The sequence below is a fragment of the Felis catus genome, chromosome A2, assembly GCF_018350175.1.
Source record: "Felis catus isolate Fca126 chromosome A2, F.catus_Fca126_mat1.0, whole genome shotgun sequence".
NCBI lineage: Eukaryota > Metazoa > Chordata > Mammalia > Carnivora > Felidae > Felis > Felis catus.
In genome coordinates, this window is record NC_058369.1 from 4069005 (window position 1) to 4092607 (window position 23603).

The 23603-nt window shown below is 58.8% G+C and overlaps 1 protein-coding gene and 1 long non-coding RNA gene across 3 annotated transcripts; both read right to left on the reverse strand.

The window, feature by feature from the left end:
• Positions 1-3828: 3828 nt before the first annotated feature.
• Positions 3829-6613, reverse strand: LOC123381165. The gene is made up of 3 exons (XR_006587869.1): positions 6490-6613; positions 4203-4378; positions 3829-3979 (listed from the first exon to the last, which is right to left on the reverse strand). It is a non-coding gene; the product is annotated as an uncharacterized LOC123381165 (long non-coding RNA).
• Positions 6614-14549: 7936 nt separating this feature from the next.
• LOC123381898 (ubiquitin domain-containing protein TINCR) lies at positions 14550-20569 on the reverse strand. 2 transcript variants are annotated; one of them, XM_045044436.1, is made up of 4 exons: positions 20267-20569; positions 18089-18161; positions 17789-17877; positions 14550-16897 (listed from the first exon to the last, which is right to left on the reverse strand). In XM_045044436.1, exons 1-2 carry the CDS (start codon positions 20524-20526, stop codon positions 18155-18157), a joined length of 267 nt encoding a protein of 88 aa, XP_044900371.1. In that variant the 5' UTR covers positions 20527-20569; the 3' UTR covers positions 14550-16897; positions 17789-17877; positions 18089-18154. The 2 variants fall into 2 exon arrangements, with proteins under 2 accessions (XP_044900371.1, XP_044900379.1); XM_045044444.1 differs by lacking the exon at positions 18089-18161.
• Positions 20570-23603: the final 3034 nt, after the last annotated feature.

Genomic DNA, 23603 nt, shown 5'->3' on the forward strand with positions numbered 1-23603 from the left:
TGAGGATCCGCTGGCCTTTCCTTTCCAACACCTGAAGCCCTCTTTTTTTTTTTTTTAATGTTTATTTATTTTTGAGAGGGCACAGGCAGGGAAGGAGCCGACAGAGGGGGAGAAAGGATCCGAAACAGGCTCTGTGCTCACAGCTGCGAGCCCGAGCCCAAGGTGGGGCTCAAACTCACGAACCGTGAGATCACGCCCCGAGCCGAAGTCGGACGCTCAACCGACTGAGCCCCCCCAGGTGCCCCTCCTGAGGTCCTCTTAAGACGGAGGGCCAATACGTGCCGGGGAATGGCAGAACAGACTTCTGGAAGCCTCCGGCCAACGCACCGGCAGATGGGGAGCAAGACAATTTGCGTTCCGGGCTTGGCCGTGACTGTGGGCTCATCGCTGTCCAGGAATGCTTGGCGAATCAAGGATGTCTCCTGCCCATTCCCCAGGCCTATCCCTGAGCCCGCCGGGCCTCCTTCAAGGTCTGGCCCCGAACAGAGCTGCTGGGACTTACCCCAGCACTGCCAGTCTCCTTGGTGGGTCCTGTGGCTGAATATGTTTAATATCACCCCAGAAAGCAAGGGCTCCCAGCCCCACCGCTCATGATCACTGAGCATGAACTCTAGAGCGTAGAAAGCTTAGAAAACCTGGAAGGGATGAGGGAGTGACTAGAAAACCTTGGGGCACCTGGGTGGCCCAGTCGGTTAAGCCTCCGACCTGGGCTCAGGTCATGATCTCACGGTTTGTGGGTTCGAGCCCCGCGTCAGGCTCCGTGCTGACAGCTCAGAGCCTGGAGCCTAAATGAACGTTAAAAAAAAAAAAGGGTGGGGGCGGGGCGCAAGGAAAGGTTTTGCCTCCCACGGGAGGGGGGGACCCCACCTTCTGCTCGGAAGGTGGCTTGGAAACAGCGTCGGGAGCCAGTTTAGGGAAACCTGGGTCCAGGGAGGAGGAGAGTTGCCCAGCAGCAGACGGCAAGGAGGGAGCCTGGCCAGAACTTGAGAGGCTCCGGCACAGGCTGAATGAATGAGAAAGTCCCACCAGATCCCTCTCCAGGGAGAGGCGGACTCTGCTCGGGGCTCCTGGCAGGGGAGGCTGAACGTGAAGGAAGTGTCTTCTCTCCTTGCCCGAGCCTTGGGAACGTCTCCCGGGGGAGAGGTGGCGCCAGCTGCCGAGGACGTCCCTGTTAAGTCTCCGATCACGAGATTCGGTGATTTCATTATTGTCTGCAAAGCTCCCGGGAGGGTTCGCGCGTGCAGATAACCACCCGTGATACGGGGCACCGGAGTCATCAAGGCTCCCCGAGGCGGCTCAGGTAGTGGGGCCACGGCAGGTGTGCAGAGATGGCTTTGCCCGTCACCTCTGTGTGGAGACAGGGGCTGGGGCCAGAGCAGGGGCGTGGGGGACGTGGCCAAGGTCACGCAGCCAAAGCCAGAGAGGGGCTAGATAGATACTCCCCGGCAGCCGCCAAGGGTAAGCCTGACTCAGGTCTTTCTTCCCTCCGCCCACAGCCCTCCGGGGCTCTCCCCTGCCTGGGGTAGCCGCCCAAGTCCTCCCCTCCCCGTGCTCTCTGCACGACCTGCCCCATTCCCTCCCCTCCCTCCCTTCCCTCTCTCTTCCTCCCTGCCCAGGCCCTGGTACTTAATGCGTGCTCAGAAAAAATGAAAGGGCCTGTCTGCAGAATAAATGGGCACCTTGAACACATTTGGAATCTGAAAGGATCTTCTAGTGCACAGTCGCTGCTTGGACTCCTCTCCGGATGAGGGGCTCACTACCTTCCAAAAAGCTCCCGTTTGCTGTCAGAGCTGTTCTGGCCGATAGCAGTGTCCTCGGCAAAGTCTGGGCTGGGTGTGTGTGTGTCTGTGTGTGTGTGCGTGTGTGTTGAAGGATGGGGAGGCGACACGAGGTCGTGAGGGGGACATTCTGGAACGTTCGCAGAGGGGTCACTGTTTTGAAACAAGTTGAAAGCCTGAGGCCATCGGGTGAGGTGAGCCCAGGCTGACTTTCTCCCGGCCTCTCCCCTCCGCGTCTCTGTGTCTCTCCTATTCCCTGTTTGTCTCCGCGTCTTTGTCTCTGGGTCGCTGTGCTGTTCAAAGTCACACAGACGGGAACTCAGCTTCTCAGCCCCAGAAGAAAATTGCTGGGCCGCGCCAGCAGCAGAATAATTGAATCCGCGGGTGGCCCGGGATTGAATGAATCGAGAGGGGTGGAGGCGGGAGGGCTGGGGGGGGTTGCATTCCGAGACAGGAGGAGATGCTTAGCCATAGACATTGGGGAGTGGGGCACAGGAACGGGGTGGGGGGGGGCGGGGGTGGTGGTGAGGGGCTGTGAGAGCGCTGGAGATACTAGGAGATCCGGAGGGCCCTGCTCAGTGGGAGTTTAGCATCTAGTTGGAAAGATAAATGTTACATTGTTGAAATTGTGACAGTTCCTTAAGACACACTCCGCCGGCTCTGGGATATATAACCCCGGAGCGGGAGCGGGGAGGGGGGGTGATAATCAGGTTGGGAGGACATGACAGGGCTCCAAAGGGGAACAGTGTCACAGGCAGAGGGAACAGCATACGCAAAGAAGAGCTAGATGCCCCACGGCTCAAGGGCAGGGCACGTGAAGCGGGCCCTGGACACGATGTGAGGACCCTGGACAAGGAGTGGGTTTCAGGGGAGGTTGCACCACCCATCGTCCGTCCATGCGTTCATTCATTCATTCACTCATTCGTTCATTCAACAAAGGATTGTGGAGCGCCCAGGTGCCGCTCTGGGTGCTGGGGATCATCAGGCTGGCCACGATGCCGGGGAAAGCCCTCCAGGAACGGGGCTTTTCCTTATTGATCTCGCTTGTTTTCTCTCTCTTCAGCTGTCAGCTTCGTACAGGCGGGGACATCTTCCTTCCTGGCCGGCCCGTCTGTCCCCTGCTTCGCCTCCAGAGCCTAGAACAGTGCCTGGCACGCAGGCCACTCTCGCGAGCGATTCTGAATTAGTGAACGAATGAATGAGCGAGCGAACGACTGAACGGGCGTCGTTCCCGTCAGAAGGGCCAGGTAGGAAAGCAATCAGAGCCTCCGGCCACTTCAAGAGGCCCCTCTAGGAGGTCAGAGCTGAGAGATGTGGGGTCAGGGCCTCCTTGATTACTGCGATTCTAATTAACTCCTGGGCCGAGAGGGCTGCCCCACTCGGAGGAATTATAGATAAGTTGGCTTCCAAGTGTTTGAGCAGCGGCTCTAACGGGGGCGGGCGGCGGCTCCCCCCTCTGCCCCCACCAGCCAGCTGGCCTGGGAGGCGGGCGCCGAAAGAGGTCATTTGCATAGGCAGGTAATTGGTTTTGCAAATAAATCTGGTTCTTGAAATTTGTAGATTAGCAATAATACGTCTCCAGATGAGAGAAAAAGGTCACGGATGAATAAAACAACAATTAAACTTTCGGGAGATTATTAAACTAAACAGAAACCTGGCACAGGGCGGCCGAGGGAATAGGGAGCGAGGCCGGGAAGGTGGAGAGGGTCTGGGGTGGGCGGGGGGGGGGGGTGGTGGTCTGCAGCCTCGGGGAGCCAGTTGATGTCCTCACCTTCCTGCCTCGTGGGATCACCGTCCGTAGGCCAGGCTCTGCACACAGTGGGGTATTTCTCAGTAGAAACCTGAGGCCGGGGGCGGGTGGAAAAGAAGACACCCGAGGCCACGCAAGGCAGGATTCGAACCCGAGACCAAAGCTTTGCCCCACCCTGGGTGGCAGTGAGCCTCGCCCAACAGCGGGGAGGAAGCGAGAGGGGTGCAACTCCACCTCTGTCTGCTCTTGGCCGTGTTCCCGGGGCCCTCCCCCCCCCCCCCCCGCCATGCCTCATCTCTCCACACCTCTACAATCGGGGCCGGAAGAACTTCGGGTGCGATTTTAAATTTGCACGTGCCTTTATACTTGCGTGGCATTGAAATGCGACACAGCGGCCAGGGGCCCAGGCACAGGGGCGCCTCTTGGGTCACCCCCGGGCTCTTCTCGGCTGCTGCAAGCATCAGAAATGTGTTCAGGCATCAGGAATGTGCTCCAGGAAACACAAGCAGAACCTGAACCAAAACTGGTGAGTAGCTCGCGGTGGCGGGGGGGGGGGGGGGGGGGGGGGGCGGGAGAGAAAGTTGGAGAAAGAGGCCGACAGAGAGGAGATGGGAGCCAGGCGGGCAACGCGGCCATTTTTGCCCACCACCAGCATGCGACCGTGGGTGACTCACCCTTCCCCCTGGGACCTCAGTTTCCATATCTGCGAAAGGGGAATTCTTTATATACTCAGGGCTGTCGTTCAGAATATTTCCTGAGCCCCGACTGAGGGCCAGGCACTGGTCCAGGCACTGGGACCGCGACAGCGAACATAAGAGGCGGAAAGCTCTGCCCTGGTCCAGCTCACGGCCTGGTGGGGGAGACAGAGCAAGTAAACCTACAGGGCTTTAAAGAGTGCAAAGTGCTCGGAAGAATATGAGGGCAGGGAAGGCTTCTGGAAGGGGCAGGAAGAGGGGAGGGAGGGCAGGTTGTAATTTTAAACAGGGCATTCGGGGAAGGTCTCGGAGAGGGTGACAGCTGAGCAGAGAGCTGAAGGACGGGAAGGAGGGAGCCATGGAGGGATGTGGAGAAAGAGCATCCCAGGCGGAGGGAAGCCTGTGCAAGGGCCCTCGTTGGGCAGGACTGAGTCTGGCATGCTGGAGGAACAGTAAGGAGGCTCGTGTGGCTGGAGCAGAGTGAGCGAGGGGGAGAGGGAGCAGGACGGGGTCGTGCCAGTCTCCTTGTCCAGAGATCGAGGAGAAAGGGCATCGCTCTGCTAGGATCATGGAAACAGTGACAAAGGTCCACTCTTCCTTCCCAGCCCCCTCAGTGGCAGAGGCTGTGAGCTGGCCCTTGATATTCATTCTGTTTTCTCCTTTAGAAATAGAATCTGCCCAGGGGCGCCCGAGGCGGGTGGGGGTGGGGGTGGGAGGTTCGAGTCCTGCGTCGAGCCCCGCACTGTCAGCACAGCACAGAGCCTGCTTGGGATTCTCTCTCTCTCTCTCTCTCTCTCTCTCAGCCCCTCCCTTGGTCTCTCTCTCTCAAAATAAATGAAAGAAAGAAGAAAGAAAGAAAGAAAGAAAGAAAGAAAGAAAGAAAGAAAGAAAGAAAGAAAGAAAGAAAGAAAAGAAAGAAAAAGAAAGAAAGAGAACCTTCCCCGCTAAAGACTATACTTCCCAGCCCCCCTTGCAGCTCAGCGTGACCACTTGGCTACAGAGTGGACGACAGGATATGAGCATAAATCACGCACGTAACCTCCAGGTTGTAACCTCAGCACGGACGCACAGGCCCTCCTCCAACCCTTCTCCCCTCCCGCCTCCGCCCTCTCGGCTGGGAGGTATTTGTGATGGCAGGAGCTGGAGCAGCCACTATGGTCCACAGATGGGAGTTCAGCTGAGGGGCTAGAGGAACAAGGTAAAAGAAGTCTGGTCCCTGGTGATTGTGGGGCCACCGCGGCAGCCTGGGATGATGCCGGGACAGTGAGGACGCGAACAGTGAGCTTCTCTTTCACTGAAGCCACGGTCTTAACGGTTTCACAGACGGGGTCATGGAATCATGGCAACAACAGGTCTCCGATAATCAAAAGTTTTGCGCACCGTCACCACCCATATTGCAGGCCCCGGACTTCCTCTCTTCCCCGCTAACCCTCCCCTGCTGCAAACTGCCCAGCGCCCCATCTCCGCCTCCTGATTTCCCCGGAAGTCCCCTGTGCGCGGCCCAGCCTTGCTGCAACCAAGCTGTAGCGTGCCAAACGGGCCACCATGTGGCCGGCCGCGGAACTGCCCTTCCCGGCTCCGGAAATCCTGCCCACTGCTTCCCCAAAAGCAGACCAGAGAGAGCCGGTGGCCTCGGCCGGGTCCCGCAGCCGGGCCACCCACCCTCTGCAAAGGAAGCAGATGGCTGAGCCTGGCCCACGGAGGGCTGTGGGGACGCACAGTCGGAGCGGCCACCCCTCCTCCCCCCCAGGACATCTCCGCATCCCACATGGATCGTTTCATTCCCTGGCTCTTTCCACAAAGCCTGAACGCGGGCTGTGTGCCGTGTCCTTCTCCCGCCACCGGGGCTAGAGCGCGCTCTCTCCTCCCTCCAAGAGCTCGCAGGTTAGCGAGACGAGGCGCCCAGAAGAGGGCCGAGCTGGGCTGGGCGGGACTCGGGCTTCCCGGAGGAGGCGATGCATCCGCTGAGGCAGGACGGGCGGAGGGGGAGAAGGCAGCGGGGCCCACGCGGAGGGAAGGGCGGGCCCCGAGCAGCGGCGGCTGCGGCGGCTGCGAGCCCCTGAGAGGCATCCAGGGGGAGTCAGGGCGGTCAGGGGAGCCGAGGGCGACGGGGAGCCAAGGAAGGATTCAGGGCAGCGCCGCAGGGAGATCAGATCTGCCTCTGGGGACGATCTCGGGGAGCGGGGCCGGGCCCCGGGGCCGCGCGTCCCCGCCGCATCCTCCTGCGCCCGGGCGCCAGCGGGAAGGGGGGGCCGGGAGGGGGTACCTGGCGGCCAAAAGCCCAGCGGCTAATGAGCCCGGTGCGGCGCGGGCTATTTTTAGCAGCAGCGACGCGGGACGCCTAATCGCTCCGGCCGGCTCCCGCCAGGCTGCCATGGAAACGCTCGGCGCCGCCGCCGAGCGCGGATCCGGGCCGCGCGGCCTCCCGCTCGTCCCCCCTCCACCCCCACCCCCACCCCCACCCCCACCCCCACCCCCTCCGCTCCGAGCCTCGGCCGCTCAGCTCTGCGCCCGGCCCGCCCCGCACGACGGCGGGGACCCGGGCGGCGGCCTCAGCTTGCCCCGTGCGCCCGTTGCACCCGTTTCATCCAGCGGCATTTGGCCGAGGAGGGTAAACGGTCGGCCTCGAGTCGCACGGCTTGCTCGAGGTCGAGCTGGGACTTGAACCCAGGACGGCTGGCCGCGGAAGCTGAGCACTGCTCCATGATTGGCCTACAGCGTGTATCTGAACCGGAATTTGGGGGGTTTGTGCTTGTCCGCGGAGGAGGGCCTCGTGAATGGTGGTCTCTGAGGGGGGGGGGAGCCGGGGGGGGGGAACCGGGGGGGGGGAGGGCGGGGGGGGGCACCTGGTCTCTACCACCCACCTTGCTTATGGGAAACAGAAGTGAGAGAGAGGCTTTGCTCCTACGGGGGACAAATGGGGGCATCGAGGCTGGGCCCCCAGCCGCAAGTTGCCCGATGCTGATGCCTGAAGCTGGGGTCTGTCACCTCCGGGGGATGGGGGGAGAGAGAGACAGAGAGAGCGAGCTATTGTGCAGGGCTGATGTCACGGGGATGCCCACCCCTGTTTCCCACAGTGGGAGCCAGCGGGGAGGGAAGAACAAAGTCCCACCTGGGCCAAGAGGTGGGGAGGCCAGCAGGGCGTCAGAGTGGTCTGTAACATGGGATAGCTCGTGGGCGCCTGGTCGACTCAGTCGGTGAAGTGTCCGACTTCAGCTCAGGTCATGATCTCACGGTTCACGAGTTCGCGCCCTGCGTCCCGCTCTGTGCTGACAGCTCGGAGCCTGGGGCCTGCTTCGGAGGCTGTGTCTCCCTCTCTCTCTGCCCCTCCCCCGTTCATGCTCTCTCGCGCTCTCTCTCTCTCTCTCTCTCTCTCTGTCTCTCTCAAAATTAAATACACATTTAAAAAAAACATTGGTGATTTTGTTCCACGTGGCCTTTGTTTTGCATTGGTTTGAACTCTTGAGACTATGACTTCAAATAGTATTTATCTCGCTCACGGGCCCTGTTGGCGCCTCTGATCCTGGCCCGGTGAGAAGCGCCAAGGTTGCTCAGTCCCCCGCCTGGCCCATGTAAGTCCTCCAGGACCGTGGCCGTCACTGTAGCTAACATTTTCAGAGAGCCACGTGCCACACTCAACGGCGGGATCTCATGTGACCCGGAGCGCTGGTGATTATTCACTCTTGTTGAATATTCAGCCTGGTGCCCTGGGACCTGGGGCCTTGGTGGACCCACCTGCACGCCCCCCCCCCCCAGGTATTTTTATCAATCCCGATCGGTGGACGGGAGGGCGGGACAGAGGAGCATTCTGACTCTGGGGTGCAGTTGGCCTGAGCTGGAAATCCCACCTCTTCGCCCCCATCCTGCCTGCCCCCCCTGCCCCCCGCCACCCACAGTTTCCTGAGCCATGAGGAGCATGCTCCCTGGGAGGAGGTGCTGGGAGGCTGGGGGTGCAGAGGGGGACACAGAGTCCCTTGAATTTGCCCCCACCGTTCCCCGGTCACCCCAGCGGCAGGAAGGGTGGGGTGGGGGGAGGCCAAGGTCACCATGCCCCTCTCCCAGCCTGGCTCTAATTAGCCGTGAAATGAATTAAACATGAGGCGGGGGGGTCTGGGGGTGTTATGAAATCGGGGGGCGGGGGTGAGAGAGAGAGAGAGAGACAGGAGGACCTCAGCCTTCCCACCTGCATTTTGGACCTTTGGTAGTCAGAGAAAGCCTGGGGGGTTGGCCGGCTGTCCCTCAGGGGTCACCTTGCCCCGCTTGGCACCGTTTAATTCTCTTGCCCCAAGGAAATGGTGAGATTCCCCCCCCAACCCCACCCCGGCAGCCAGCTGACCAGAAACAGGCCCAGAGAGGGAGGTAGAGAAGAGACAGGGAAGGGGGCGGAGCCTCGGTGTCCCCGTGGGTCCCACCCTCCTCCCCCCTTCTTGCCCACCCCGCTCCTCCTCCCATAACACTATTGCTGCCTTTGTAACCTCGCCCTTCCAGATCCACTCCCCCTCTGACAATGGCGCTGTCCCCATCTCCACCCTGAGGACCGGCCGTGTGACCTCAGCAAGGCTGGTTTGCCTCTCAGCGCCTCAGTTTCCCCATCTGCACAACGGGGGAGGGGCCGTGGACCCAGGAGGCGACTCCTGTCACCAGCGTCAGAGTTGAGTCACCAGGCCTTGTCCCCGGCCCCCCACCCCCCTGGTGTGTGACTTAGGTCGTCGGTTCTCCCCCAGCCTCAGTGTCCTGCCCTGTAAGATGGAGAGATAACGGTGCTTGAAGGAGGGAGACGAAGGACAAGCGAGGGGCCCCTCTCCCCACAGACTCCAAGAGCCACGGGTGGCCCCCTCCCCCACCACTGATATCCTACCCGCCCGAGGGGTCAGGCTGGGCGGAAGACAGGGTGCCCACGGTGGGGTGGGTGAAGCCTCAGTGCGGGGTTCACAAAGAAAGCCTCCTGCAGGCAGACTTGCGCCCTGAGTTTTGAAGACCGAGGAGGATGCACACACCAGAAGGAAAGGCATTCCTTGTGGAGGGAACGGCCGAGGCGAATGCTTGGAGGCAGAAAGAGAAAAAAAAAAAGTCACAAATTCTGGTCTCAGCTGGAACCCAGAGTGGCTCCCCCTGGACAGAGCAGCCTGGTGGGGCTTTGCAGGACAAGATCTCAAGTCAGAACCCACCCTGATGCGGACAGCGGGGCTCAGGAAGGCAGATCCTAGAGTCCGAGAAGCACTTGCAAAGTGGGGGGTCATGAGAGCTGGCACCCCCAGAGCTACTGTTAGGACAAGAAGAGCTGAGCCAACTGTGTAAACACTCAGCGCATACTCAAGTACTCACAGGGCGGCTGCTGTTACTACGGTTCCAACCAGGACCACGCAGATCATTTTTAACAGTTATATATTCATTTCAATGTATATCCTCCCAAATTTATGGACACCATCTACTCCGCTCAAAAAAATATATATCTGGGTTTCCACGGTAGGATATAAAGGTGCATTTTTTAAATAAATATATTTTGTTGGAAAAGAATGGGGAGGAGATTGGGGGGGGGGGAGCGGGAAATGATGGAGCGAAGGAGGGAAGCCCGGAGTCTGGGAAAGGCTCGGGTAATAGATTTCTCTGCCTGCTCCTGGGCCCCGTAATTAATCCTGAGGGGCTCATTAAGTTCCGGCTTCCGCTCCAGCCACTCAGCGGCCTCCCTCCCGGTCTCCCCTCTCCCCCGGGGAGGCCCAGCCTGGCCTGCCCCTGCCAGGGCCTCCCTCCTGCGGTGCTGCTGGGCCCCCAGATCCCTGGGCTTAATCATGGAGAATTAAGGTTCAATCAGAGGCCTTTACGGTGGGGAGGGGAGGCTGTGCAGAGGAAGGGCCTCCCAGGTGCCGCAGAACCCGGAATAGGGCGAGGCAAGCGAGGCAGGGTGGAGCCGGTGCGGTGCGGGGTGAGTGCCTGTCAATACTTAGCACTTTGATACTTTGTTCATTGTAGATGTTTTTGCATTCATTGGGAGTAGTTTTTACTTTTTATCTCTTCGTTGTGCTATCAAAATAGTACTTATCCAGACGGCTGACTTTGGCGTCACCTCTTAAGTTGTGTGGAGAGTCCGTGGTGCCTCTGTGGCCTCACCTTATCCGGGTCCTGATAGCTGCGGGGAGCCTGGAGCTCCTAAGTAAGCATCCTGAGGCCAGAAGCTGTCAGAGGACGGATGGTCTATTACTGGACTGATTTATTTTTTATTTTTTTTAACTTTTTAAATCTTTATTTATTTATTTTTAAATGTTTTAATTTTTTTTTTTTTTTTTTTTTTTTTTTTTTTTTTTTAATTTCTGAAGGAGAGAGAGACAGAGCATGAACCGGGGAGGGGCAGAGAGAGAGGGAGACACAGAATCCGAAGCAGGCTCCAGGCTCTAAGCTGTTAGCACAGAGCCCGACGCGGGGCTCGAACTCACGCACCGTGAGATCACGACCCGAGCTGAAGTCGGCCACTTAACCAACTGAGCCACCCAGGGGCCCCTGGACTGATTTTATAGCTGGGAAAAAGGCCCAGAAGGGCAAGTCACGGGCCTCGGGTTACTTGGCTAAAAGAACGCAGAGGCGGGATTTGAACCCTCGACGGCCTTCCGGGGCTCCCACCTTCTTTGGGATAAAAGCCCGAATCCTGTGGCCCCCAGGGCCCCCGCAGGACCTACCTCCAAGAGCGATGAGATCAAAGGAGGTCGGGGACCTGACTCGGGTGCTTACGGCCGCCCCCTAGTGGCTGCTTCCGGGAAGAGGACCCCACCTTGTACGGGTCGGGGAGGAGGGAACCCGAGCAGAGGGGACCGCGCTGGTCCACGCGGGCAATGGAACCGTACTCCCTGATCCCATACTGTCCAGTGTGGGAGCCACTGGCCTTTCAAATGTGACTGGTGCAAATCGACATGTTCTCCAAGCACAAAACACACATCAGGTGCTAAAGACTTGGTGGGAAAAGAATGTTAAGATAGCTCATTAACAATTGTTTATATCGATTGCATGTTAAACTGACGTTTTGGCTGTATTGAGTTAAAGAAAACAGATCAAAATTGGGGCGCCCGGGTGGCTCAGTCAGTTAAGCGTCCGACTTGGGCTTAGGTGATGATCTCGCGGTCTGTGAGTTCGAGCCCCGCGTGGGGCTCTGTGCTGACAGCTCAGGGCCTGGAGCCCACTTCTGATTCTGTGTCTCCCTCTCTCTCTCTCTCAAAAGTAAATAATAAAAATTTTTTTTAAAAAAAGATATCAAAATTCATTTCACCTGTTTCTTTTCACTTTTTTTTCCTCTTGTGGCTACCGGAAAGTTTAAAAACATTTGTTGTGGTTTATTGATTTTTGAGAGACGACAGAGAGAAAGCATGAGCGGGAGAGGGGCAGAGAGAGAGGGAGACACAGAATCCCAAGCAGGCTCCTAGCTGTCACCACAGAGCCCGACGCGGGGCTGGAACCCTGAACCGTGAGATCATGACCTGAGCCGCAGCCGGACCCTCAACCGACTGAGCCACCCAGGCGCCCCTACCAGCAAGTTCTAAATTACATCCGTGGCTTCCATGATCTTTCTACCATTTAGATGCCTTTCTATTAGGCATTTAAATTCTAATGCAGCGGCCTTTTCACTCACTGCCCACCAGGGGACGCTGTGTCCTTGCAGTGGGGTGGGGCAATCTGGAATCTAAAGGAAAAGGAAGTAGTAACTCAGACAGTTGCTCCTTTGTGGTCGTTGCCTTGGATCAGTTCTTATAACCCAGATATATGTTTGCCATCTGCCATGGCTCACCATCTAAGGGGGGGGGGGGCAGAGCCACCTGTGGGTAAGGATTCTGCCTCCCACCCTGACTCCGGTTTATTCGGCCAGGGTCAGGGGGAAGAATTAGGCCTCCAGAGTCAACTCACAGATTCTGCAGCATTTATTGTAGAACCAGTGCGTGCTCCGCTCTGTTAAGGTGATTCCTGCAACGAATCCCAAGCAAACTGAGGTTCAGAGAGGGAAAGCGGGTTGCCCAAAACAGCCCCGCAGAGCCAGGCTTTGCACCCAGCTCCATCTGGCTCCAGTGTCTTCCGGGCCTCTCCCCCCAGCCAGCTGCCTCTCAACCTCTTAGAAACTCCTGAGAAATGTTGGGCAGGAATGATGGTGAGGGCACACTATCTGTCCACATCGGACTGGCTCAGCGGGGCGGTCAATAATTAATTCTGAATTGTTCCCATTTATCACAGTGGCAGGAGCCGGAGCGCATGGAATCCTAATCCCAAGCTTCTGTGCCCCTTGGCCAGCTGGAGCCGGACACAGTGCTGACGGCAGGGGTCCCTCACTGAGCCTGGGAAGGGAGGGTGTTCCCGGCTCCCCACTCCCTTACTAAATGCTGTGCGATCCAGCAGTGACCAGATGAGACCCCGTCCCAGCCTTTGCGGTGTCACAGGCTCGTGGGAAAAATACATACTGCATAAGTAATAATGTAAATAATTAATGCGACAAAGGAAAGAAACAGGATGGTGTGAGAATGCGAAACTGGGGGGACGTGACTTGTTTAGGGCCTCCTCAAGGAAGTGACATTGAGCCTGCAAGTCGGCAGATGAAAGGCGGTGAGAGGGGGCTGCGTACACAGGAACAGCACATGCAAAGGCCCTGTGGCTAGGAAGAGTTTCTCCCATGTGGGACCCAGCAACAGCAAGAGGCTGAGTGGGTCTGGAGGTCAGAGCACAGGGGTGAGGTCAGTGCCAAGTCGGGAGCCCTGTAGAGCCAGGTCTGGAGCCCTCAGGGTAAGGCCAGCAGCCTGCAGTGGGTACCAGGGGCCATCAGGGGAAGGGACACGCAAGTTTCTCTCACGTTCTTGGGGGCTGGCAGTAAGGCTGCTTCCACGCCAGGTGAGGCTGGGCAGCTGAGTCTGCTATTGTTTTGTTTCTTCTTACAACTGTTTCCTCCTTGGAGGATTCTTTCAAACCCAGTTGGGGGTGGGGGTGAGTCAGGATTTCTCTGCCAACAAACAGCCGATACCACGCGAGCAGCTCCTGGCCCAGGCACTCCTTCCCGGGGCAGGTGGGGAAAGAGGCCCGGAGAAGGACAAGGATCCCCAAGGTCTTTCGGTGGAGGACTGTGGGCTTAGCCCAGAGGTGGGGGGTTCTGGGATCCCAGGAGCGGACTCCTCCCCGTAGCTTCGTGGGTCTTCTGCTGGCCCTGCAGTCTCATGAGAGCCAACAGGTGGTGTTTGGGCCACCACACCGTCCCCAGCGTGCTGACGATCGGAGGTGTTCAGTCAGTGACTGCGATTCACCAGCCCAGCAGCTTTGGAAAACGCCCCCGAGGTCATGCTCAGGGCATGAGGGAGGTTCCTTTCTGAGAGGGGGTGTGAGAGACAGAGAGAGATAAGCAGCCAGAGATGTGGGGAGAAAGAGACGAACGGAGAGACCCAGATAGAGATCTTGGAGGGAGACAGAGATAAAGAGACACAGTGGGGGGAAAAAAAAGAGAAAAGAGAAAAAGAAAAAAAGAGGGAAAAGAAAGGAAAAAAAAGAGAAAGAAAAAAAGAGAAAAAGGCAGTGAAATGAGACACAGAGATGGATGGAAAGTGTGTGTGTGTATCAGGACCACCACTCACCTGAACAGGAGACATTGTGTGAATTGTAAAAAAGTATCCCCTTCCTAGGGCCCTCTCACCCCTCAGCTGGGTGCTTTTGTGCAGTGAACAACCTGTCCCGCCGTCTGTGGCAGCTGGAGCAGGGTCTCTCTTGGTCTCTCTAGCAGCCAGCACGGGGCCAGGCACACGGAGTACGCTCAGTACGTGCCCAGTGAACAAAGGAACAGACTCAGCGAATGCCAAGACCTGGCTGGGCGTCGCAGAGGGAGTGGGGCCGAGAACCAGCTCCGGGAGTCTGGGTGCCGGCAGCTTCTGGCTGGGCGACTGATGCCTCCTCTGGGAACCGCCTGGATTTACTTGCCGCCCCGGAACCCCCTCCCCGGCCTGGAACTCTGGGAGCACAAACCAAGCGGGCAGCCAGGGCGGGGAGGTGGCCCCGCCCCGGGACGCGCTGGGCCCCCGCGGAGGCGGTGGCTGCCAAGTCTCACTCGAAACTCCTTGCCGCCCAGACTTGCTCCTGGGGTGGAGCCGGGAGCCTGAGAGGCCCCGGGGCGGGGTTGGGGGGAGGGACCAGGCCTCCCCTCTTTTCACAGCCCAGAGAGGGGTGACCCGGGCGACCTGGTTGGGGTCAGCTAGAATAGGAGTCGAGGGAAAAGGTGTTCCTGGGGAGGGCAGAGCTTGCACGGTCCTGGAGGGGGGGCCGAGACAGGCACTCCCGGGCAGAAGCCCCAAGACCAAGTTAGGGGACTTGAACTTGACCTTGTTTTCACGTGATCTTTTATTCACACACACACGCCAAGAGGGCCCTTCTCTGCCCGGTCCCAACCTGCTGATGTGATCCCGGGGCCCCAGGCAGGATCTGTCAGGCTGAGAGGAGGGAGACACCCCCTAGTTCCACGCATGAAGCCCATCCCAGTGGGATCGGAGGCTGCAGGACCCGGAGGCCGACTGGGAGCAGGGCAGAGTGCGCACAGCGGTGGGGCATTCGTGCGAGGACCTTGAGAGTGTAGGAGCGTGCCAGGTGGAACAGACCAGAAAGGGCATTCTGGGCACAGAGCGTGCACATGCAAAGGTCTGGAGCCGTGTCATTCCCAGGCAGGCGCCAGAACTGCGCCCGAGTGGGCAGTGACCCTACAGGCCTCAAGGGGTCAGGGAGAGACCTAGGGTAACAGAAGCCCAGAGGGAAATGGAGACTCTTCGCGGAGGATCAGAAATGACCGCACGAACAAGGGGGAGTTGTAGCTGGGCTTTGCAGGATGACTAGGAGTTTGCCAAACAGAGAAGGCAGGGCATGCCAGCTGGAGGGGGGCGGAATTCAAAGGCCATGCTGATGGAGTAGCAGGAGAAAGGAGGGCCCGAGGGGTAGAATCAGGCGGTGTCAGGTTTCTCCAGACCCAAGGTCGCGGTGGGCACTCAAGGGCAAACCACACCGTAGGATGATTTCACGGAGCTCTGCCAGCCTTGCCAGGCCTGGAGCCTCCTCAGAGTCCTGCCGGCTCCAGCCACTGTCCCCTGTCCTTCCTGGGTCACAGGCTCTGTCCATTTTAGTCCGTGACGACATGCGGTGGGGGCACCGCTTTCTGCATGTGGCTCTGGGACCTCAGGCCAGGCTTGTGCCTCCCTGCAGCTCCGCTTCCCCATCTGGAAAACGGGAACGCGGGGAGCTGCTTGTGTCGCCCTTTGCGTTCGCCTCAGGACTGGGAGGCATCCAACAACCCAAGTGACGAAGGAAGAAAAGTGGTAACAGGAAGAAAGGGAAGGAGGGGGAGAGACGGGAGCCGGGAGGGGAGGAAGGGAGGAAGGGGGAAGGGAGAGGCTTTGAACCCCTCCCCCAGGCGACCGGCCACGGCCAGGTCCAGCATTACTATCTCAGAACACGCCTGAGCTGTCGAGGCTTAAGAAATGGGTGGTGATTTGCATGTGATTTGCATAGTGTTTGTTAAATGTCAAACCGGCCTGAAACGCTCCCCCCCCACCCCCGCTGCCGCCCCCACCTTCAGTCAAGAAGCAGGAAACCCTCCCCTTCCTCCATCAGGGACCTCCGCCTGGGTTGGAACCCCTCCGTTCAGGGGCTGCTGGGGCAGCCGCCCCGAGAAGGATGACCTCGGACACCCCATCTGTAAAACGGGTCATAATCCCAGCCACCACCACGCGGTGGTCCGTCTCCAGTAAGTCGAGGCCGGCCGAGGATGGGGCACCGACTGGGGCACGCAGTGGGGGCCGAGGAGTGGAGCTGGGTGGTCCCCAAGAGCCCCCTCCCTTCCTGTCCAGCTGGGGCCCAGCCTTCTACCCAGAGGGTCCTGTCCCCAGAGTTCCCACACCACGTCGCCTGGAATGCCCCCGTGATCACCGCCTGTGCCTCATGGCTCTACGCGGCCCAGCACCCCCCAACCCCACCCATTCAACCAGACCCCTTCAGACCCAACGGGGAGACCCCGTGTAAGGGACAAGGCAGTGGGATTCAGGGGAAGGAGGACACCGCCGAGGGAGTGGGCACCATTGCGGGGGTGAGAGGGCTGGGGTCCCCCCAGTCTCCACCTGTAGCCATTTGAGATTTCGCCAGTAACTGGCTGCACCCTCAGGCCCCCACGCAAAGGCTGTTCGCAGTACAGGGGGCTTGGGGTGGGCCCCAAGGAGGACAAAGTGCTCACTGACTGGTGAGAAGGGAATCCGAGAAGACGTCCCGGAGGAGGCTGCAATCTCAGGTGAGCTGGAGTGGCCGAGAGGAGCATGAAAGGTGCTTCAGGCAGGGGGCACAGCTTGGGCAAAGGTGTGGCCGAGAGAACGTCCAAGGTGAAGGGATGACGTCCTCACGCGCCTCGCCTCTCCCCTCTGTGCGTCTCTTCGGATCATACCCTCTGGCTGCACACGGGAGCCTTCCAAGATGGCACCGGGGGTCCCACTGCAGACTGCACACTGGAGGCCCCCAGCGGGGAGCCATGGCCTCGGGGTCACACAGGCTCCTCCCTGCTGCCTGGGCTGGAGTAGCAACATCCCAGGTGGGCGTCAGGGACTGGGCCTCCCCCTGGGTGTGATCAGGTGTGTCTGGGGCAGCAGGCATCAGCTGGTCAGGCCGGGATGTCACCGCACGCCCCCAGAAGCCCGGAACTTGAAACAGCAGCAAGGAGGGAACAGAACAATTTCAATCCAGGCCCGTGGAAAGGTGAAACACCAGCTGTCTGGCCAGTTTTCCTTCTTCCCTTTCCCTAACATCCTCGACTTGGCAGGTGAGGCATGTAGCCATCTCCTTCTTCCCGCTGGCCCCGGTGCCTACCGGGAGGCGGGGACACAGGGATGGCAGGAGCCTGGCTGTTTGGAGCCCCCTGGTGACCATCTCAGGAATTGCAGGCAAAGTGCAATTCAACTGACCCTCTCGACCAGACCCCACTCTTGCCTCCTAAGAAGCCCAGCGCGGAGTGCTTTGCCCGAGGTCACACAGCAAGTCGGGGCAACATCATTCCTGCTAGCTAGGGGCAACAGATGTTGGTCTACTGGTAAGTGAGAGAGTAAGGCCCACGTCCTTACCCAGGGGGCAAAAATCATGAGGGTGTGCCGTGGGGTGATAGTCAACAGAAGTGAGTCCCTTCTCTCTGGGCCTCAGTTTCCACATCTGTGGTCTCTACACTCTACAGTGTCCTTTCTGTACTAGGGACAGAGGCATCTGGCCGGCTTAGTGGGTACAGCGACTCTTAATCTCAGAGTTGTGAGTTTGAGTCCCACATGGGGTGTAGAGGTTACTTAAGAAAAAAAAAATCTTTTGGACGCCTGGGCGGCTCGGTCAGTTAAGCGGCTGACTCTTGGTTTGGCTCAGGTCACGATCTCGCGGTTTTGTGAGTTCGAGCCCCGCGTCCGGCTCCGTGCTGACAGCGTGGAGCCTGCTTGGGATTCTCTCTCTCCCTCTTTCTCTGCCCTCATGCTGTCTCTCTCAAAATAAATAAGTAAATCAAAATAAAAAAGTAAATCAATCTTTAAAAAAAAAAAAAAGTACTGGAGACTTACCCAGAGTGAAGTCGGGGCTCCTGCCCCAGCCTGCTCCCTCAGCCGTCACCTCCAGTCCCCTTGGTCATGCCTCCACCTCCGCCAACTACCTGAAAGACGGGGACAGAAAGACACATGTGGCAGGCCAAATGCAGCCCTCACCTTGGCACTCACGGCCGTGATGTGCTCAACGTCCCGCCAACGCATCTTCAAGCACCCGCCCAGGACTCACCTCCCCCCCACCCCCCACTTCCAGGCACTGCCAGGGCTCCGGGAAAATGTGCTAAGCAGCCCCTCAACAAATATTTATTGAGGACCTACTCTGTGCCGGGCACTGAACTGGGAACACAGCAGAGAGCAGGAGGGACAATAGAGTGTTCATCGAGTTTACAGCCTGGGGGAGGAGATGAGGTGAAAAAACTGATGAAACATAAAGACGTCAGCTGCCGATAAGTGCTAGGGAGACAGACAGAGCAGGGGTGGGGGGTGGGCCCTGTCAGCAGGATGCAATTTTAAACCGGGTCATCAGGGAAGACTGAACCGTGACGATACCCGAACTAAGGCCTGAAAGCGCTGAGTAAGGGAGGAGGGCAGGTGGAAAGCATTCCAGGCGGATGGAACAGCCAGTGCAAAGGCCCGGAGGCAGGACCCTGCCTAGAGTGTTGGAAAAACAGTGAGTTGGCTCTCTCGTAGTTCAGTCTCCACCACCGCTTACCTGGACCTCTGCCCTGGTCCCCAGGTTTCTGCCCTCACCCCCCCCCCCAGTCTGTCCTCCCTGCAGTGGACACCAGAGGGCGCCTGAGTAGAGCCTCCTTTCCTCTGCCCACCGCCCTCCAGGGTTCCCATCTCCCTCACGGTAAAAACCCAAGTCCTCCATGAGGTCCCCCAAGGTCCTCCATGATCTGCCTCCACCCCTCCATGGCCACCCCTCCTCCCTCTCTCCCCCTCGCTCACTCTGTTCCTCCAACACACCAAGCCTGGTCCTGCCCCAGGGCCTTTGCACGAACTGTGCCCTCTGCCCAAACTTTTCTTTGCCTGCATATCCACTTGATTCCCTCCCTCACCTCCATCAAGACTTTACTCAAACTGTCACCTCCTCAGTGAAGCTGTCCCTACAACCCTGTTTAAAATGACAACCCACAGGGGGCACCTGGGTGGCTCCGTTGGTTAGGCACCAGACTTCAGCTCAGGTCATGGTCTCACAGTTCGTGGGTTTGAGCCCCACACGGAGCTCTGCACTGAGAGTGTGGAGCCTGCTTGGAATTCTCTCTTTCCCTCGCTCTCTGCCCCTCCCCCACCTGCACTTTCTCTCTCTCTCTGTCTCAAAAATAAATACACTTAAAAAATAAAATAAAATAAAAAATAAAAAAACATAAAAAGACAATAAAAGACAATAAAATAAAATAAAATAAAATAAAATAAAATAAAATAAAATAAAATAAAATAAAATAAATCCTCGGGGCACCTGGGTGGCCCAGTCAGTTAACCCTCTGACTCTTGATTTTGGCTCAGGTCATGATCTCACGGCTCATGAGTTGACAGCCCCCATCCCTCCACTCTCGAATCACCCCCCCCCCCCGAGACCCTCCTTCCAGAGGACCTGGGGAAGGCGGCTGTCCCCGCAACCTGGAGCCTCCAGGACCGGCTTCTGAGGCTCCCGCTCTCAAAGCATCACCCCAGGCTTGCAGATCAAACCTCAAGGGCCAAACCTGGCAAGTGTGACCTCCGTAAACCACGGTTACACATCTGGCTTCAGTCCATCCCCTGCCCACACTTCCAAGCCGGCCTCTGCCCTGGGACCAACCCCTGCCCACGTCTACCACCTCCTTGTCCCTCCTGCCACACGGCAGCCTTCACCATCTCCCGGAGCCGCCCCAGGCCTCTCCATGTGCGTGCCTGTCCCAGATGCCCTTCTGCGCAGACCCCTCCTTGGGCAGAGACACCCCTTTGGAAAACTCAGATGGCCGGGTCAGAGTGCTGGCAAGAAGCGTGTGGGCAGGGCTGTGGGGGATGGCAGGGAAGGCAGAGAGACGCAGAGAGACAAGAGGGTCACACAGGCACAAGCAGCAGAGACGGCCACGGACAGAGGGACGGAGACCGGAAGAGTGACCGGAAGTGAAACACACAGGGCCAGCGCCACTCAGAGAGGAAGGAGACTGGGGCGGAGGGACGGCAAGGAAGACAGGGCAGGTCAGAGAGAGGGGGCAGAGCCTGAGAAGAGGCATCGCGAAGGGGGGCCAGGCCCCTGCGTGCCGGCCTCCCGCCTCCTGGCAGCTGCTTCCCACAGTGGCCGGCGCTCGGGCCCTGGAGAGGCCCTGCGCCCGCCTCCCGCCCCGAACCCCGGCCCCGGGACCCCAGCCCGGCCCCGCTCCCCGCTCCCCACCGGGGCCCCCAGCCCGCGGCCCTCCCGCCTCCTTGCAGCCCCGCCCCGCGCCCCACCCGGGACCCCCGCCCCCGGTCCTCCCGCCTCCCCCCGCCCCGGGACCCCCGCCCCGCCACCTGGGGTCGCTGACGAGCAGCAGCACGGAGCCGTCCTGCAGGCGCACGTCGCGCACCGTCTGGTGGTCGTCCAGCCGCCGCGCGTTGTAGTAGAAGGTGCGCTTCCAGGAGCACACGCCCTGGCCCACGAGCTGCGCGCGCAGGTCGCTGAGCGTGTCCCGCGGCCGCACCGTGAGCGGCAGCAGCAGCGCCTCGTCCGCCAGGTGCACCTTGATGTGGTAGCGCTTCCAGCGCGACAGGCCCCGCCGCAGCCCCTCCATGGCGCGCGCCCGGCGCTCCGGCCCCGGCCCGGCCGCCCGCCCGCCCCCGCGCCCGCGCCCGCGCCCGCCCGCCCGTCCAGGCACGCCCGGCGAGCGGGCGGGGGCCCCGGAGGGCGGGACGCGGCGGCGGCGGCGGCGGCGGCGGCGGCGCCCGGCCGGGGCCCCTCGCCGCCGCCCCCTCGCTCCGGCGGAGACGCGCCCCGGACACCTGCGCGCCAAGGGCGCCCCGAAAGGAGCGCGTCACGCAGATGAGTCTGGACACACGCGAGGCGTCGGCCCGAGGGGAGGGAAGGGAGCAAGAGGGGAGCCTGGCGGGCCATCTTAGACCGAGGCGAGGGTCAAGGGAGGCGTCTCTGAGGAGGCGGCGTCTGGACGAGGGGGGCGCGCCGGCCCTGGGAAGGGTCCTCCTGCGGGCGGAGGAGGGAGCGGCCAGTGCAAAGGCCCCGGGGCAGGGTCCCGACCGGGCCGCCGCCGGAGGAGCGGTGCGGTGCGGAGGAGGCCTCTGGCTGGAGCGGGGGCGGGGCGGGGGCGGGAGGGAGGGAGGTTAAAAAGACAGGCGAGGGGTGAGGGGAGGAAGACTTGGGCTTTTCCTCCGAGGGAGATGGGACCCCTGGAAGGCTGTGGGCATTGGAAGGAAGTGACTGGAGTTTACGCTTGTTACCCATTTATTCCCTTATTTCCTTCCAGACACATACAACAAGCACCTAGTCTGGGTCTGGGCTGGTCTGGGCAGTGCGGGGCAGCAGAGAAGTCTCAACCTAGGGTCCTGCCCTCGGAGGTCTCCCAGTTGGGGAGGTGGGGACACAGAGCAGGACACAGACACTCCCGGCCCTGTGCACTCAGGGCTTGAGAAGTAGGAGCTCCCAGGCTGGGAAAGGCCAGGAGGTGGGGATGGCTTCCCAGATGGGTGGGCATTGGAGCTTGGGCTTTGGCAGATGAGTAGGAGTTCAACGCTCCCACTAAGGAGGCACCTGCCCACGGTCACCAACTATTAGTTCAATGTGTGCCTAGTGGGGAGGCTGTGAGCAGGGGATCGCCTACCCCCAATTCCTTGCTTGTTCTCTCCCCCCACCCCCACCCCCACCTTGCAATCCCTTTCTCAGGCCCAGTTGGCCTCTGCAGTCACACTGATCCAAGCGCTCTCTTCCCAAAAGCCTTCCCCGATTGCTGCCTGCCCCTACCCACTGTCATACCTGCCAGGACAGAACTGACCGGTTCTGGTATCCAGGATTCTGGCTTGACCTCAATGACTCTAAGTCTGTACTTAGAAGCCAGTTTCCCTGGGCTCCCTGGGAAGTCCTGCTCCAGCAGTGGCTGGGAGGGCAGGAAGAAGGGAGGGAGGAGGAGGAGGGAAGGAGGGAGGGAGAGAGGCTGAGGCCGGCACAAGACAGAGTGTGGGCTCCAATCCTGACCCTGCCTCTTGGAAGTTCCTGAGGAAGGAACGTACCCTCCCTGGTCCTGGAGGTCCCCATCTATCCAGTGGGAATTGCTATGAGGATAAATTGCTGGGGGTGAAGTACTTAGAATATTCCTGAAGCATAGTCGCTCACTAATTGGCTATGCTGAGGGAGTAGTCACAGAGAAGTGCAGTTTGACTCCTCCAAGAAAAGCAGATGAAAACAAAAATAGCAAACAGAAAAGTCACCTGCTCAGTGACAGATGGGGTTCCAGGTATATGATTTAAAAAGAAAGAAAGAAAAAAAAAAAGCTTCTCTTAATTGTCACCTGGTGCGATCATCTCCCATTTTACAGATGAGTAAACTGAGGCCCAGAGAGGCTGAGTGACTTCTCTGAGGATACACAGTGAAAAATGGCAGAACCAAAACCCTAGCCAAGTGCTCGCTGGCCACCTAACTTCATGAATCACGCCACTGTGCACTTGCTACCCAGCGTGTTACACAGTCATCAGATTTCAGGTGCAGATTTTAAAAGCAAAATAAATTTCAGGTGGGTCCCCATCCCCTGAATGTGCCTTCCCCCTGCAAAAAAAAAAAAAAAAAGACAGAGGCTATAAGACTACTAGAAGAGAACATGGGAGTTCAAAATAATAACAATCCCAGTGTGTTGAAGCATGACATTAAGCCTGAAGCCTTTAATTAAAAGATTAGTAATTGATGGCATACAAATATAAAATTCCTGCGTGTGCACGCGTGTGCACACACACATCACACATCCTAGGTCAATAGACAAAGTTAGGAAAACCTTTCCAAGACATGCTAGATGAAAAGCTGGTTTCCTTAATATGTAAAAAGCTCCCAGAAATCAATAAGTAAGGGCCAACAACCCAATAGAAAAAGCAGCAAAAGACAGTCTTTGGAAAGGAAATATGCATGTCTTCTAAGCATATGAATGGAGCTTCTTTTCACTCACAGTAAACGAAATGTAAAACGAAACTACCACGAAATACCCTTTAAAAAAAAAAACGAAATCTAACGAGTTGCTAGAGATGAAAAAGTTTGATCGTTGACCATGTTGCTGGGCCCAGCTTTGGGAGAAGGGCAGGCTCACGCCTTGGGGTTCGGAGTGCAAAATGGCGTAATCTCTCTAGTGACAGCTACTGAAACGACAAACCAGCCGTATGTCCCTTCTGGTAGTCTGTCCATGGGCCCGAGGGCAGATTATCACACAAGCGCTGAGCCACTTACGCGTAGCCCGCAGCAAACTGTGAGGCCGGGCCCATAGGTCAAAGGAGAGAAACTAAGGCCCACAGAGCAGAAATGGGAGAACGAGGACCCAGGCTGGTGCGCCCTCTTTCTAGGGCAGGTGGACGGGCCGGCTCGACCGGCACCCCGGCCCCGGCCACCTCCCTTGTCAGGCTAAGCTTCAGGCTCTCCCATCGCACCCGCTGGTGTCTCCAACAGGTCAGAGCGAGGCCCAGGGACGCTGGGAGCATACGGAGGCCAAGCCAGCCACGCCGAGCCCTGTGAGTGTTGGGTGCCAGTTCCAATTAATTCTGACTTTCTCATTAAGCCGTTAGGAAAGCTAGGTGGCTGTAGGCAGTAGCCCTCTGCCTGGGCCGCCGGATTAAAGGGATCATGGTTTCTGTCTCAAGACACTATATTATCTGTCACGGGCGA